We start from the raw sequence: 16,928 nt of genomic DNA, 5'->3' as shown, positions 1-16,928 counted from the left end.
TTTCTAGACACAAAGATATGGAAAGAAGAAACCCCCTTCAAACACAGGTTATTAACAATTCACTGCATGCACCTAACTGCCCAAAAAAGGCCACATATTGAACTGAAAAGTAATAAGCTACTAGAGCAAATTTAAGAATACTGAGTCAAGCTCTGGCTTGCTGTGTTACCTTTGCAGTAAAAGCTGAATCTCCTACTCTGCCCACAAATGTAGCTAAGTCAGTACAAAAGTCCATCATTTTAACATGCCAGTAGTAAGGATAACAAGGAAGCAATCCTTTTCAATAAAACACAGACTTAACATTGTAAGAAAATCAGCTTTACCTTTAAGCTGTTTTGCATATTTCAGCAAAAACTGGTATGGATGTTCAACTTGTAAATCAAACTTTATTGTCTGTAATAATATTCTCTCCAGGACCATCACTTCTTCCTACATAGAAGAAAAAATGTTTTACTTTTCCCAGACAAACTCTTATAGTCTGTTTTCAAAGGCAAACTTACAGAGAACAACTTCGAAGTCTTCAGAGATACTTATTTAACAAGCATTTGCAATGCAATAGGTCTCGCATTATTTAAGTTTGAGCTATTAGCATTGTAAATGGCAATTGTTTTTTGCTTTATGCTATATTTTTTTTTTACATAAAAAGCTTCATATAAAATATGTTTTATTAAAGTTATTTATGCAGTATCTAAATTTTGTTTGCATAAAACAGTATAATAATATCTTAGTAAAAAAGTCAAATATTTTAATGGAAATTCACCAAACGTTCATTTATGTGTTGGTTTTGAAAATAGCTAAATTAATAGCTTTGTCATTTACAATGCCAATAGTTATAACTTTCGCAAATGTGACACCTATAGCATTTGTAATGCAACATTTGTATTTACGTGACTTAGATGTATTGATATTACAAATAACAATGGCTTTTAATTTTTTTTAATACTTAATAAAAGTGATTGTAATTTATAATGGCAATAGCTTAAACTTTTGTAAATAACTTTTGTGAAGATTATGTTCAGTGTATTTTATTGTAACAAAATCCAAGAACAGAAGTGAAATATTAACATCTTTTTGTGACATTTGTAATAAAGCTTGAAACATTGAGAGAACATATTTGTGCTGTGGTGGTGCTGAGTGATGCTGTGGTGGTGCTGAATGGGGCTGTGGTGATGCTGAGTGATGCAGTGGTGGTGCTGAGTGGTGCTATGGTGGTGCTGTGGTGGTGCTGAGTGATGCTGAGTGGTGCTGTGGTGGTTCTGAGTGATGCTGTGGTGGTTCTGACTGATAATGTGGTGGTGCTGAGTGACTGCACTCACTGTCACTCTGCACGCACTGTCACTCTGCACGCACTGTCACTCTGCACGCACTGTCACTCTGCACGCACTGTCACTCTGCACGCACTGTCACTCTGCACGCACTGTCACTCTGCACGCACTGTCACTCTGCACGCACTCTGCACTCACTGTCACTCTGCACTCACTGTCACTCTGCACTCACTGTCACTCTGCACTCACTGTCACTCTGCACTCACTGTCACTCTGCACGCACTGTCACTCTGCACTCACTGTCACTCTGCACGCACTCTGCACTCACTGTCACTCTGCACGCACTCTGCACTCACTGTCACTCTGCACGCACTCTGCACTCACTGTCACTCTGCACGCACTCTGCACTCACTGTCACTCTGCACTCACTGTCACTCTGCACTCACTGTCACTCTGCACTCACTGTCACTCTGCACTCACTCTGCACTCACTGTCACTCTGCACTCACTCTGCACTCACTGTCACTCTGCACTCACTGTCACTCTGCACTCACTGTCACTCTGCACTCACTCTGCACTCTGCACTCACTCTGCACTCACTGTCACTCTGCACTCACTGTCACTCTGCACGCACTCTGCACTCACTGTCACTCTGCACGCACTCTGCACTCACTGTCACTCTGCACTCACTGTCACTCTGCACTCACTGTCACTCTGCACTCACTGTCACTCTGCACTCACTCTGCACTCACTGTCACTCTGCACTCACTCTGCACTCACTGTCACTCTGCACTCACTCTGCACTCACTGTCACTCTGCACTCACTGTCACTCTGCACTCACTGTCACTCTGCACTCACTCTGCACTCTGCACTCACTCTGCACTCACTGTCACTCTGCACTCTGCACTCACTCTGCACTCACTGTCACTCTGCACTCACTGTCACTCTGCACTCACTGTCACTCTGCACTCACTGTCACTCTGCACTCACTGTCACTCTGCACTCACTGTCACTCTGCACTCACTGTCACTCTGCACTCACTGTCACTCTGCACTCACTGTCACTCTGCACTCACTGTCACTCTGCACTCACTGTCACTCTGCACTCACTGTCACTCTGCACTCACTGTCACTCTGCACTCACTGTCACTCTGCACTCACTGTCACTCTGCACTCACTGTCACTCTGCACTCACTGTCACTCTGCACTCACTGTCACTCTGCACTCACTGTCACTCTGCACTCACTGTCACTCTGCACTCACTGTCACTCTGCACTCACTGTCACTCTGCACTCACTGTCACTCTGCACTCACTGTCACTCTGCACTCACTGTCACTCTGCACTCACTGTCACTCTGCACTCACTGTCACTCTGCACTCACTGTCACTCTGCACTCACTGTCACTCTGCACTCACTGTCACTCTGCACTCACTGTCACTCTGCACTCACTGTCACTCTGCACTCACTGTCACTCTGCACTCACTGTCACTCTGCACTCACTGTCACTCTGCACTCACTGTCACTCTGCACTCACTGTCACTCTGCACTCACTGTCACTCTGCACTCACTGTCACTCTGCACTCACTGTCACTCTGCATGCACTCTGCACTCACTGTCACTCTGCATGCACTCTGCACTCACTGTCACTCTGCACTCACTGCATGCACTCTGCACTCACTGTCACTCTGCACTCACTGTCACTCTGCACTCACTGTCACTCTGCACTCACTGTCACTCTGCACTCACTGTCACTCTGCACTCACTGTCACTCTGCACTCACTGTCACTCTGCACTCACTGTCACTCTGCACTCACTGTCACTCTGCACTCACTGTCACTCTGCATGCACTCTGCACTCACTGTCACTCTGCACTCACTGCATGCACTCTGCACTCACTGTCACTCTGCACTCACTGTCACTCTGCACTCACTGTCACTCTGCACTCACTGTCACTCTGCACTCACTGTCACTCTGCACTCACTGTCACTCTGCACTCACTGTCACTCTGCACTCACTGTCACTCTGCACTCACTGTCACTCTGCATGCACTCTGCACTCACTGTCACTCTGCACTCACTGCATGCACTCTGCACTCACTGTCACTCTGCACTCACTCTGCACTCATCATTACTGTTCCTTTTGTGGCATAAAACGGGTACCTCTTCTGCGTGCACTGGTTTATGTCAGAGGAGCTAAGCTTGGTCAATGTCTGAACAAAATGGCAAAATGATATGTTCCTGCAACAGCACAAGGCCGTAGATTAGAAGCTACGAGTTAAGAGACAAAATGTACCCGCAATACCAAAGTACTAAACGCTTCACTGTATCTTGGAGGAATGTAATTACAAAAAAAAAAATCAATCACCCATAACAACGAACCCACCCGACCCGTCCTTATCAAAACAGATCAGACGAAGACTTGATGGAGAGGGCCAGGCACACAACCCGGCCATCGGTCGCCTGGGAAACCAGATCCATCCACGGCTCAGGAGTCCTCTGTGCGTGGACAGGGTGTACTCCAGGAATCAAGTCCGTGCAATTGTACCTAATAATTTTCTCATAAAAAACTCACTGCGCATTCCACCCTCAACGAACAACACGCTTGGCAAAACAACATGCACGGCAAAGGAAACCGGCCGCTCGCACACTCTCCTCTCCTGCCTCCTTGTATCATACCAAGTCACGGACATGCGCAGACGTCGTGATGCGCATTTGATTCAAGTATTTTACAGTTTTATAAAAAATACTCACTGCGCATTCACCAATCAACGCGCGCGGCAAAGGAAACCGCCGCGCACACACGCTCCTTTGCCCTAAGGTAAGCAATTACGGCGGACTCCCGCTTTCGTTTTCCGCCGGCCTGCGAACAGGAAGTCAGGCAGGCCGGGCGGGACAACCGGAAGTAGGAGGGCGGGAGCCTACCCCGCCTCCCACGGAAGAGCCGCAATTGTTTGGCGCACCGGAGCAGGCAGGAGCCTACCCTGCGCCCCGGTGCCGAAGAAGGGAAGAAGAGTCTTGCTGCCGGTGGGAGCCGCTGCACTGAGGATGCCGGTGAGTGGGGCTTCGCCTTGTGGGGGGGGGGGCCTCTGTGTGCGCGCGCGCGGCGGCGGACTGTGTATGTGTGTGAGCGTGCATGTGTGTATGTGTATGTGTCCTGGAGTCTGTGTGTATGCGTGTGTGTGACGGGGGGGGGGGGAGGGGGGTTGCCTGTCTGGGTGCCTGCGTGTCTGTGTAAGTGTAAATGCGTGTGCGTGTGTGTGGAGCCGAGAGGAGAGGGGCTGGTGTGTGTGGAGGGGTCTCTGTGTATGCGTGTAGGTGACGGGGGTGTGCCTGTGTATGCGTGTGTATGTGCGCATGCGTGAGTGCTGTGTATGCGTGTGGCTGTGATGTGCGCATGCGTGAATGTTGACGCGCGTGCACGCAGCTCAATCCAGCCGCTCGTCACAGTTTTGTGTCCCTCATTCCCCCGTGTCAGACGACTATAAGTCTCCGCCCTGGACGCATCCTTCGGATGCGAATTCCAGGGCGAGACCTAAAAATGTCATGTACTCAACCATTAAACATAACTATTATATAATGGCAATCTTGTTACTATGGCAAAAAAAACAAGCATTTGCAATGCAATAGGTCTCGCATTAGGAAAGTTTGAGCTATTGGTCTTGTAAATGATTTTTTTTTTTATTTATGTGTTGGTTTTGAAAATAGCTAAATTAATAGCTTTGTTATTTGCAATGCCAATAGCTCTAACTTTCGCAAATGTGACACCTATAGCATTTGTAATGCAACATGTTTTGTATTTACATGACTTAGATGTATTGATATTACAAATAACAATGGCTTTTAATTTTTTTAATTAATACTTCAATAAAAGCGATCGTAATTTATAATGGCAATAGCTTAAACTTTCGTAAATAACTTTTGTGAAGATTATTTTTAGGGTATTTTATTGTGACGAAAATGAAGTGAAATATTAACATCTTTTTGTGACATTTGTAATAAAGCTTGAAACATTGAGAGAACATATTTGAACCAGTTGTTGTTGAATGGTTGCACAGATTGATGCTGTGGTAGCGCATAGTGATGTTGTGGTGCCCCTGAGCGATGCTGTGGTGGTGCCGAGCGATGCTGTGGTGGTGCCGAGCGATGCAGTGGTGGTGCCGAGCGATGCAGTGGTGGTGCCGAGCGATGCAGTGGTGGTGCCGAGCGATGCAGTGGTGGTGCCGAGCGATGCAGTGGTGGTGCCGAGCGATGCAGTGGTGGTGCCGAGCGATGCAGTGGTGGTGCCGAGCGATGCAGTGGTGGTGCCGAGCGATGCAGTGGTGGTGCCGAGCGATGCAGTGGTGGTGCCGAGCGATGCAGTGGTGGTGCCGAGCGATGCAGTGGGGGCGCCGAGCGATGCAGTGGGGGCGCCGAGCGATGCAGTGGGGGCGCCGAGCGATGCAGTGGGGGCGCCGAGCGATGCAGTGGGGGCGCCGAGCGATGCAGTGGGGGCGCCGAGCGATGCTGTGGGGGCGCCGAGCGATGCTGTGGGGGCGCCGAGCGATGCTGTGGGGGCGCCGAGCGATGCTGTGGGGGCGCCGAGCGATGCTGTGGGGGCGCCGAGTGATGCTGTGGGGGCGCCGAGTGATGCTGTGGGGGCGCCGAGTGATGCTGTGGGGGCGCCGAGTGATGCTGTGGGGGCGCCGAGTGATGCTGTGGGGGCGCCGAGTGATGCTGTGGGGGCGCCGAGTGATGCTGTGGGGGCGCCGAGTGATGCTGTGGGGGCGCCGAGTGATGCTGTGGGGGCGCCGAGTGATGCTGTGGGGGCGCCGAGTGATGCTGTGGGGGCGCCGAGTGATGCTGTGGGGGTGCTGAGCTATGCTGTGGGGGCGCTGAGTGATGCTGTGGGGGTGCTGAGCTATGCTGGGGGGGCGCTGAGTGATGCTGGGGGGGCGCTGAGTGATGCTGTGGTGGTACAGTGATGTTGTGGTGCCCCTGAGTGATGCTGTGGTGTTGCGATAGGAAGGAAGCGGGTGGAAGAGAACAGCAGATCAGCACAGGAGAAGAGAAAAGGGAGTTCGAGAAGGAGGCGGATGGAAGATAGCAGAAAGATTATCACAGGAGAAGAGAACAGGGAGTTAGAGAAGGAGGCGGATGAGTGAGGGTGAGAGGGTTGTGAGGGTGTGTGAGGGTGTGTGAGGGGGTGAGGAGGTGTGAGGGTATGTGAGGGTGAGGGGTATGTGAGGGTGAGGGGTGTGTGAGTGTGAGGGGTGTGTGAGTGTGAGGGGTGTGTGAGTGTGAGGGGTGTGTGAGGGTGAGGGGTGTGTGAGGGTGAGGGGTGCGAGGAGGTGGGGGTGTGTGAGGGTGTGTGGGGGTGTGAGGGTGAGGGGGTGTGAGGGAGGGTGAGGGTATGTGAGGGTGATGGGGATGTGAGGGTGAGGGGGGTGTGGGGGTGTGAGGGTGAGGGGGTGTGAGGGTGAAGGGGTGTGAGGGTGTGAGGGGGTGTGAGGGTGTATGAGGGTGTGTGGGTGAGTGAGGGTGAGTGTTGTGAGGATGTGGGGGTGGGTGAGGGGATGTGGGGGTGTGTGAGGGTGAGGGGGTGTGTGAGGGTGAGGGGGTGTATGAGGGTGAGGGGGTGTGTGAGGGTGGCAGGGCAGACATCAATCCAGCTGAACACATACACTTACAGGTTTTTCAACAGCGTTCAGACCTCCACTTAGGACTTTTCGTATATTAAGTGCTGCATAGCACTTCCTCAGAAAAATGTACCACTAGTAGCGATACGCAGTGTACGAATAAAATTCAGTTTTATTACAGTTGGCACTGAAAACACAGTACGTAAAAGTGGATCAATTAACAAATTAAAGGAACGGATGCATAGATGTTTCTCGCAGGGAAGGAAAGCGTTAACTTCTTGCTCCTTCAAGATTTACCGGCTTGGCTTTGAAGGACCGACCCTGCTGCGGGGTGTATTTTCAGCCGCGCAGCTCGGTCACCTGTTATCACTCATCAAGTCAGAGTTAAGGAGTGCTTACAAACGCAGGTGCGCATGCAGACCTTGGCCCGTGGTTCAGATGCCTGGGGCCTTCCATAGCGCCTGGAAAGTTTCACCAGCGCTCCCTTCCTAAAATGCCACCGTTTACCGAGAATCCAGTGAAATATAAACGCATCATATCAAAAACAATGAACCTCACATTTCACATCACGCAGAAGCAGGCAGAGAGTAGGCGCAGAAGCTGACACAAAAGAAAACTAAATATCGCCTAAGGTGTCAGTGCTTTTGGAGCTTTCTTTCCACAGAATGTGTCCCCTAAAACATCAGAATCACGCAGAATATGAGGAGCCCCTAAACACATTAAACAGATCACCAACCTTCTATGTAATGGACAGTTTCTGCAGCGTCAACTCAAATAAACTTCCATTCGTAAGTTATACACTGAATAGCAGAAGAAAACAAGGCAGGAAAACTGATTCCACAGACAAGCAACAGTGATGCAAAGCGGCCGCGAAATAAAATGAAGCGCCCTCAAACTTTTCGCCACTTCGTGAAACGATGCAGCGGAAACAGTGATTTATATCCAGGAAACGCCCAGCAAATCACTCCTCCAATCGCCAGCATACAGTGCCAATTGGACGCGTAATTTATGGCGCAGCTGCTGGTGACAGCCCCGCCAAAGCCGTCTGAGAGGCGGCGGGCTGACATTTGGAGAAAAAAAAAATGCTCCCTTTTTTGTTTTTATAAAATTACACTAGCAGGGAGGGTGCTGTCCTTATGCCCATGTCGGGGCACGCGCAGTGGCGTTGAAAGGGCGCATTGGGCCCTAATGCAAAGTAAAATAGGTCTGCTTTCGTCCAGTGAGGCGGTAAATGAAAGAATGTTTGGGGTGCATGAACCATTAAATCTCAAGAGGGCCCTTGTGTCACTGCACCTACGAGCAGGCATAGGGTAGACGGTCATGCATGGGCTACAAAAGTACCTCGAGGCGCTGGTCAGTGTGTTGTGCTCTCGGACTGCTGTACTCCCTGGGCCGGTGCTGCTGGAACAGCTGATACCGGGATACCATTCGAGAGGACGTGCCGTTACAGAGCCGTCGACTTTGGAACTATGGAATTATTCGATTCCAGTCTCGGCGTCAGCTCAACATGGTGTGATTCTGGGCAAATCTGTAATCACACAATCTCCCGGTGCCTATGTGAAATGAACGTGACATTGTGTAATGTAAGTGGGGCTCGTGTAAAGAGCTCCAACACCTTTGGGTAGACTTCGCGCTATATAGAAGTGAACAAAACAAGACAAGGTGAGGCATGGCAGGATGTGAGGCATAGAAGAGGCAGTCAATGTAAATGAATGCCAGATGTGTTGATCTGGAGTAAAGTTCCATGTACAACAATGACCAGGCTTAGGTGACTGACAGCTGGACCTGGACGCAGCCTCCCCCGGGCTGACTGTCTCAGTGAGGCAGCCCAATTGGCGACGTGGTTAAAGGACGGGCTCTCCAGGTCAGGCGGGGGTGGGGTTCTTGCACGGTTGTGGGATGGTGCGCTGGGGAAAGTAGAGGGTGGAGTTCAGCTGATACGTAGTGAAAGATAGTTACTTGTGAATGAAAGGAGGTCTGATGTACATGTACGTGTTGAAAAGCAGTGATCTCGCATGTTAATTCTATTGCCAAACAAGCCCTTTACCGCTAATGTAATTAAAGCAGGGGATGGGGGAGTGGATCCTTTGAAGCACGGCCTCGCAGCCGTCAAGGAAGTAAACAGCAGGGATGTAATTAGGGGGGAGGAGAAGTCGCGCTTGGGTGAATGCCTGAGGCCAAGCTGCCCGTGGGAGGGAGGCTGATGGTAGAAGCGCGGTCACGAGCATGTGCACTTCTACAAATCCGGCTCGTAAAAAGTCAGCTTTGTGGATGGGCGGCATTAGGTCTCTCTGCGAGACCTAAAAAGAAACTACTGTGTATGTTTCTGTAAGCTCCTACAATGTATCCCCTTCTGAGGCTGGGGATGCAAGCACTTTACAGTCCCACAAACACATTCGCAAAGAAAATAGTCACTCGCAATTGCTGCTGTTAAAGTTGAAAAACAACAAAAACTGAAAGACTTGTTCAGAATAAAAGGCATTAAGTACCACAAAATTCAGGATCTTCAGAAAACGTTTTTTGTTGTTGAGAAATTATGCAAAAATCTAGTTCTCCACAGAGTCTGGTCTTTAAATACCGGAATTCTACCCAATTCACAGCAGTAGAATAGAAATCCCCCGCTCAAAGGATGAACTTCAAAATGCATTACATGCATACAAAAGATGTTCCACAATTCCATTTTTTTTGTTGAAAATTGTGTTTATTGCGGAAAACATATAAGACACAGTTCAATAAATACCGGTGGCAACACTGAGGTGAATAAATCAAAATCTGCATGCAGGATAATACACAGCCCCTTGGCCCACATCCCAGAGGCCGGGCGGCGTAATGTTGGATGTGCCACAGGTATAAGATAAGCTTGTATTCAGTACCCACGAATCTCATGTATCCGCAGTTTTTCAATTATTCCCCCGCCCATGACGTTCAGGGAGCTGACCCTCCAGCCACAATTCCATTTTTAAATCATTTTGTGAATGAAAAAGTTATTTACCTTTGGAGACATCCTTTCTGATGGATGCTTGCGCTTGCTGCAGAACCCTAATCTTAGCCAGCTCGTCAAACATCATAACAGGTCTAGATTAATTTTTCACCAGCTGCCAGCCAGTGCCCAAAATCTTTGCACTTTACTGACTTCACAAAACCAAAAATGTGCCGATTAAACAGGTAAAGTAAGTTCTGTTCATGTTTACTCCTTCAAGAAGCCAAGTAGAAACAAAATGAACATCCGAAGAAGAAGGGAATAAGAGGGCAAAAGCAATCTGCAGGAAAAAAAGTAACCACCAGAAAGAACATTACTGAAGGTAACTAAGTAACCATCAGAAAGAGGATTACTGAAGGCAACATTTCCTTCTAATGGATGCAGCTTTCTGCAGATTGGTCATCTTAAAGCTTCTCAGAAAGCAGCATCTATTCAAGAATAGGTTCTATAATTCATCAGAGGTCTCGATCCAACAGTTGTAGGGGAATTCCTCTACCAAACGGTATCTTTCACCTCAGACTTAATTCAAGACAATAGTGCTTGGCAAATTGAGTACAATCATTAGTGGCAGCTTCACAAATCTCAGCAAGTAAGGCACTACTTTCGGCATCGCAGAGGTGAACTAGTTTGCCCTCAATTAATAAACATTGAGTGCCAACTGCAGCTTTTAGTTCACCAACTTGCTACAAATCATATCCATGAAGAAATGGTTTGCTTTGAAACTGCATTTTCTTTCTCTGTGACCCCAAAAGCCCACTAATGTGGTTAGTTTGTACTGTATTTCTTGAATGTTTTCACACGATAGACAACAGTCTCCAGGGCTCGACAAATCTAAAAAATCTTACTAGACCTGCAGGTCGAGTGAGTAGACTTTTCTACTCGACCTAACAGCAATGCACTCGACCCACAAACTGATCGCATATGAATTTTTTTCAAAACATTTGCAGCGCCAACAACCACCAGCGGGCCAGCTGCAACACTGCCAAGCCAGGCAGGCACGCACATAGCAGTTAAAAAGTCTCCGGTCAGGCACAGTACTGTCACATAATGGAAAATCCTGCTCCCTAATAACCAGCATGCAGCAAAAATAAAAGCTCCCAGATCTCTCTGATCTGGACACAACCTTAATCATTCCCAAAACGTACTCCTGGCATTCAGAAATAGGCACTGGCAAAACCAATACTCTTAATGTGACATTCGGGGTCTACCCTGTGGGTTCTAGCAGCACAACTGAGGCTGTGTTCCCTGCAATTAATTGCACCATCTTTTTACGGAAACATCTACGATCAGGTCTCTGAAGCTCACTCCCCCCTCCCAAAGCCGAACTCTCTGGGCCTAAACTTAATTTTGTGGGGGAAACTGTGGGTGTGGTAATTAGCGGTCACACAATCCACACCTTATGAGTGACACTTTCTTGCAAGCAAAATCAAGCAATTAAGGTGAGGGAAACATACAAATATTCACAAATTACAGCATAGTGCATTCACCGCACAATATTCTACTGCAACTTGCATAAGCAGTATTAAGCTCTGGGAAGACATTTAATTTATTTATTTTGTACCTTCAGATAACCGATTCTCCTGACACATTCAAGTGAAAGGGGCTCTCTTTAAGGTCCCAGAATTAGCTACGGCCAGTGAGTGGTAGTAATTACATTGCTGTCACTTGAAGTTGCCAAAAAGTACGACTCCAGTAATTAGGCCGCTTCAAAATTGCACGACGGAGGTTGTAGGCGCAGAATGAATGTTATTCTGTGTTATGGTGGCACATGTAAGGATACATCACGCTAATGCCGACGGATTTTCAAATGCATTTTTTTGTGAAGTGCTCCAACCCCTTCAGACAACGTTTGCGCTAAATACATTTACATATTACATAAATACATTTACATAGCAGCTGATTTGTTCTTTCAACTTTATCGCCTCCCTTGAACCACACTTATAAAAAGAAAAAAAACATTCTTGAAAGGCTTGAATTCAAATGACTCACTACATCTCAACCAACAACTTGAACAACCCACTTCAGTTTGGTTTCGGCTAACTCACAGTCCCTGACCCTGCATTTACGTTTTCAACACAGAATGCAACCTGGACATCTTAGGACGGTTGAGCCCTACCAAATTTAACATACTGACTGTATGCATTGGTCCAGTATAATAACTCCATACCCAGCAATCGACAGTGCTGCCATAGCCATGATCAGGCAGGGACTCATGGCAAACCTTTTATACTCCTCAACTTTATTTGTGAAGGCTTGCACTGACAGAAGTCCGGACGTTCAAAGTGCAAGTATAGAAACCCTACGCTGCAACACAAACAGCCAAATCAAACTATGCTGACGCTTCATCCGGGAAAAGGCAAGCAAACCTTTTTTAAACAGTTTATATGGGCGCAAAACGCACTGTAAACAAATTGCACAGACTAATGCAACAATCCTTATTAAGCATGCCCTGTGAACGATGCAGAAATGATGTGCATCAGAGAAAATACATGTAGTTACCCCAACCAAAACCTCATTTCAGCACAAGATCCCATAGCAAAATATAATCTACCCAGTATTATTGTGGAAATAAAGACAAAAGAAAATAAAATGACAGTTGCTCTCCCTCACCCACTCACGTGGCATGCATGACATCCTATTTTCTGGTGCAATTGGTGCACCCACTTACATGAAAGGTTCGACAATATTTTATGAACAGTAAAGCTGTTTCAGTATCTCTTTATACTCATTCACAAAGCCTTCCTCAAGATGCCGCGCAAAGTATCTAAGAACCAAATATAGACATAATTTGTCTGATACTTGTCATAGAGCGGGTTCAATAAAAACATCAGTGAAGGGGGGGCAAAAGTTGATCACATGCAATAAAATGGAAGAAACGCTTCCACGAGATTACCTCCAAAGGGATCACTGTGAAAATGGACAAACTATTCTACACTTTGGACAATCACAGGTAATGTAACTCATGTTTTCTAAAATCACAATTGAATCGCAACATCTTCAAAATCACAGAAACCAACTTCCACCAAATGATGTATAGCAAACCCAAGCAATTATAACACTCCGAACAAGTATGTTACTCATTTACCTCCTTTAATCTTAACACAGCTGAACACCAAGCAAGTGCATGATTAACTCGAGAGCACCTGACACTACAAACATCTGCAGTGTTTGTGGTTGTTCCTTTCGACATTTACATCGCCACTTTCTCACAACAATGTGTTTACATTTGTTTGAATTCTCTTAAGTTTCTTTTTTCCTGCATCTCTTCTCATTAATTTCCTCCTCTGCTCAGGTCGGAGGACTCCGTAAGCTGTGTTGTGTGACCCACTTTTTGATATGACTTAACTCCCTCGTATTAAAACTCGAATCTAGCGCAACATAATAAATATTGCAATCCTTAATGTTTCCATGCAGAATGCAAACATTTGGTGAAGGCAGAACGTCAGGCTCCCAACGGTATCTCCTTTTTACTCCTTATACACCTTGTGCATTAGGCCTAACACGGATGTGTGATTTTAGACGACACCGAGCAGTCATGATTTAAGAAGGCCTACATTAAACCATATATAAAAAAACGACTCACCTCCAAATCGCCCTGCAGTCCGTCCCGACTCCGCCGAAGGGAGCGCGTGGTGGCATGCTGCGTCACTGTTGCACTTTAAGCAGCACAGCGCGCGGGGGCAGGCCAGGGCCATCATTGGTAGAGCTTTCGTGCGCTACCAGATTGACGGCCCTGGGACCCCAGAAACAATAGGCAGCGCACCACACCACCACCACTAAGTTAGGTGATGCGTGCATGCTGCCCCCTAGAGCCTTTACTGCGCACCGCCTGCACTTGATTCTTTAATGCCGTCGTTGCTGCCATTGTAATGCTGCCCCCTAGAGCCTTCGCCTGATACTGCAGTGCCAGATAGCACTCGCCAGGCCGGTCAAGTAGGCCTTGAAACGGACTCGACCTTCAAGAAATTCACTCACATTTGCGAGCGGGCGAGTACATTTGTCGAGCCCTGAGTCTCTAATTTTATCCATGCAATACTTCCACTACCACAGACAGGTGAGGAAAATTAAGACCGAACTAGCAACATCATCTTTTGAAAAACATGAAATGGTCATACCACCATAGGTAAAAACCTTAAGCTAATCTCATAACGTCCTGTACCGGATTAAAATATAGGGCCTCCTTGACACCAACAACTATTCTCCTTGAAGACTTTAGCCACCTGATCAATATTGCTTAACATAAGCAACTCGTAAAAACAAAAAACAAAAAAAACACAAATTAAGAGCACAAATTTGGTCCTCATGCATGCGACAGATCCATGTCACTTTAATGTAGTACTGTGCTACCCATCCACAAAGTACTTCAGTGCCCTGCCAGGGGAAGGAGGTGCTGCACAGATGCAAACACAATACACTTGGTCATATTCTTATTAGTAGATGACACTACAAAGAGCATGGCAGGCGCTTTTCTTCAAGTGATGAGTTGGAATACTGATTAAAGTGTTCGCTACTACAACCTAAGTGCATCAACAGTATAGAGAATCAAAAAATGATACCTAGAACTGTTATATACCATATAGGTACCATAATATAGGCCTCAGTAATTTCATTACCCTTCACCTATATTCTTCCCTACATTACACTTGTTATGGTTTACAGGGACTGACCTTTTACCTAGATACAACACTGCATTCAGAATGCAGGTTAACTCTAGTTCAAAATCTCATACATTATGCATGAGGATTCTTGGAAGCACAGCAGGACTACCATCTCCTGTATAATATCTATGTATAAAGTTCGTGAGCGACGTCATCCTTAGGCAGACATAGTAATACAGCAAGGTGGGACCCCTTGGGAGACCTATGGGTATATATACACACATCAAATCTTGATAAGATAACAGAGGAGATCAAGACTTCCCGGCCGACTCACTGACCAGAGACGCTGAGGTTCCTGCATGCAGACAACTCCAGCTCGCAGTGGTCTAACATCCCTCGCGGGTTGGCCAACTTCGAGAACAGGACGGGGTCCCACAGTCTCTCACTTCAGGTAATGGTGTTGACTAAATCCTAGAGGGATTCTTGGCTTAATACCTACACACATGCTAGGTACATTTAGGTACATCTAGTCAGGGAGGCATCGTAGGAGTAAGCATCTTTATAATGTGTTTTATATATTAGAATGTATTCATGATTATTGTAAGATGTTAGAGCTATACCATCCATTGACCTTTATAGTACTGCAAATCATTTATATCTTATACTGTCTAATGGTTGTTGCAGCTCATCTATTATACACCAAAGTAACATTCAATGAATACTTATTGAAAACGCCCAGCCTGTGTATTCTGTGTATCTCTCTGAGACAGAATAAGTAAGCATGACTGACTGAGCGAAAAGTAGTATATGGTTTCCACTGTCCTGAGGGATCAGGGTTGTCATGTTTGATGGTTGCCAAGAACTATTCCCTCCTTGGTAAGAGGAGATTCTATTGGCACTTTGAGCTCGCTGGTACCAGAAGCCAACATACCCGGTGGGAGTGTCTGGACTCAGTCCGACACCAATCTTACAGTGTATGTTGTCTAAACGCGCAGATCCTGTATATTTCCTGTAGGAGCTACACAACAGAACATTCTATTTCCCCAGTTAGAATGCTCAAGCCATCACATTTTTTGAGAAAACCTGGGTTACACCGTACATGGTATCTTTCAAAGTAAGTCAGTCATTATGAATTAATATGTACTTGCCACTTGAGTTTGCTCTTCAATGGGTATTAAGGTAAAAAATATATACCTGCTCCAGCGTCTTCTCCTCCATTCTCGAGAAAACAAACAGCACTAACGGGAATGTATATAGCAAAGTGGGTTTATTTAACGCCAAGACAGACACGTTTCGGGAGATACTCCCTTCCTCTGTGTCAAACTTTACGCATTGCGCGGCGCCAATACATAAAAACCAACAAATCGGTAAAAACAGATGAGGGACATTGCGCTCACTGATTATTCATGCGCGCAGTCTTGTAAGTACAATCGATACATTATAAACATACATAAAACCGCATTATTCAAACAAAAAAGCGGATTTGTATTGCACCGCTGCCATTATGAAACATGCAGTTTCAGATTATATGATCTCGCCGTGGATCGGCATGGCAACCTACCTAGGTTGCCTCGTTACTCATCCTACATTCATAGTTCCAATATAAGAACCCCCTGATCTACATCAATTTGCAGTTATCATAAATAATCTCTTTATAAAACACAACTCACAATAGTTAATTTCATATCTAGAGACAAAAATAGTCAATAACAGATCCCTGCTATACTATCACCCAGTTCAAATTACATATACATTTTACTTATTACAAATCAGAAAGTCCTTTTGTTCTTACATCATTACACCACAATTCATTACTGAGCATTTATCAATAACCCCCTTTGCTATATACATTCCCGTGAGTGCTGTTTGTTTTCTCGAGAAAGGAGGAGAAGACGCTGGAGCAGGCATTTAATATTGCGGTCACGCCACTGCGAACGCAGCACCCGTTTGTAGCAGTGACTCGCTGTTTTGGCGTATCTTGGAGCTTGAGCGTGATCAAGGGCTAATCCCCGAAACGCGTAGTTTTTCCCTTGCTGAATAAATATTTCAACAGCACCTGGAGTGTCCGAGTGGTTCCTGCGCAGAAGGGAGCCTGGGAGTGGATTTTTCGTAAAGCGCCGGCTTTAGGAACTTGGACCGCCCAAGACAGCCTTGGTCTCTTTACCGGCATTTGTGGAGTGATTATATATATATATACACACATACATTGCCCTTGTGAAGTCTGCATGGCATCCATTACAGAAAACTACTGGAAAATGTCTAGAAAAGCCATAAAACGGTAGGTAAACAAACTATAATCATGGATGTGTTGCTATAAATCAATGAAACAGTTCTAGAGTATGGAACTCAGACAAAAATAATGTATCCAAATCAGCAACAATGTATTCACATTCAGTCTTCAGTCTTCGAATACCTAGCTACAACTATTGATTAGGATTTAAGGTGAACAAACCAAATCAATACCTAGCAGG

General features: G+C 46.3%; 1 protein-coding gene across 2 annotated transcripts in view; it reads right to left on the bottom strand.

Annotated features, from left to right (window-relative positions):
• Window positions 1-16,928, bottom strand: part of CCNK (cyclin K) — a 482,638-nt gene that overhangs the window by 403,561 nt on the left and 62,149 nt on the right. For both annotated transcript variants that reach the window (XM_086937756.1, XM_086937757.1), the window contains exon 6: window positions 324-429. In XM_086937756.1, coding sequence (XP_086793882.1) covers window positions 324-429 — 106 coding nt within the window. The remainder of the gene's footprint in view (window positions 1-323; window positions 430-16,928) is intronic.

Source organism: Lissotriton vulgaris, chromosome 9 (genome assembly GCF_964263255.1).
Source record: "Lissotriton vulgaris chromosome 9, aLisVul1.2, whole genome shotgun sequence".
In the NCBI taxonomy this organism is placed as follows: domain Eukaryota; kingdom Metazoa; phylum Chordata; class Amphibia; order Caudata; family Salamandridae; genus Lissotriton; species Lissotriton vulgaris.
This window is presented reverse-complemented; position numbering and strand designations above follow the sequence as displayed.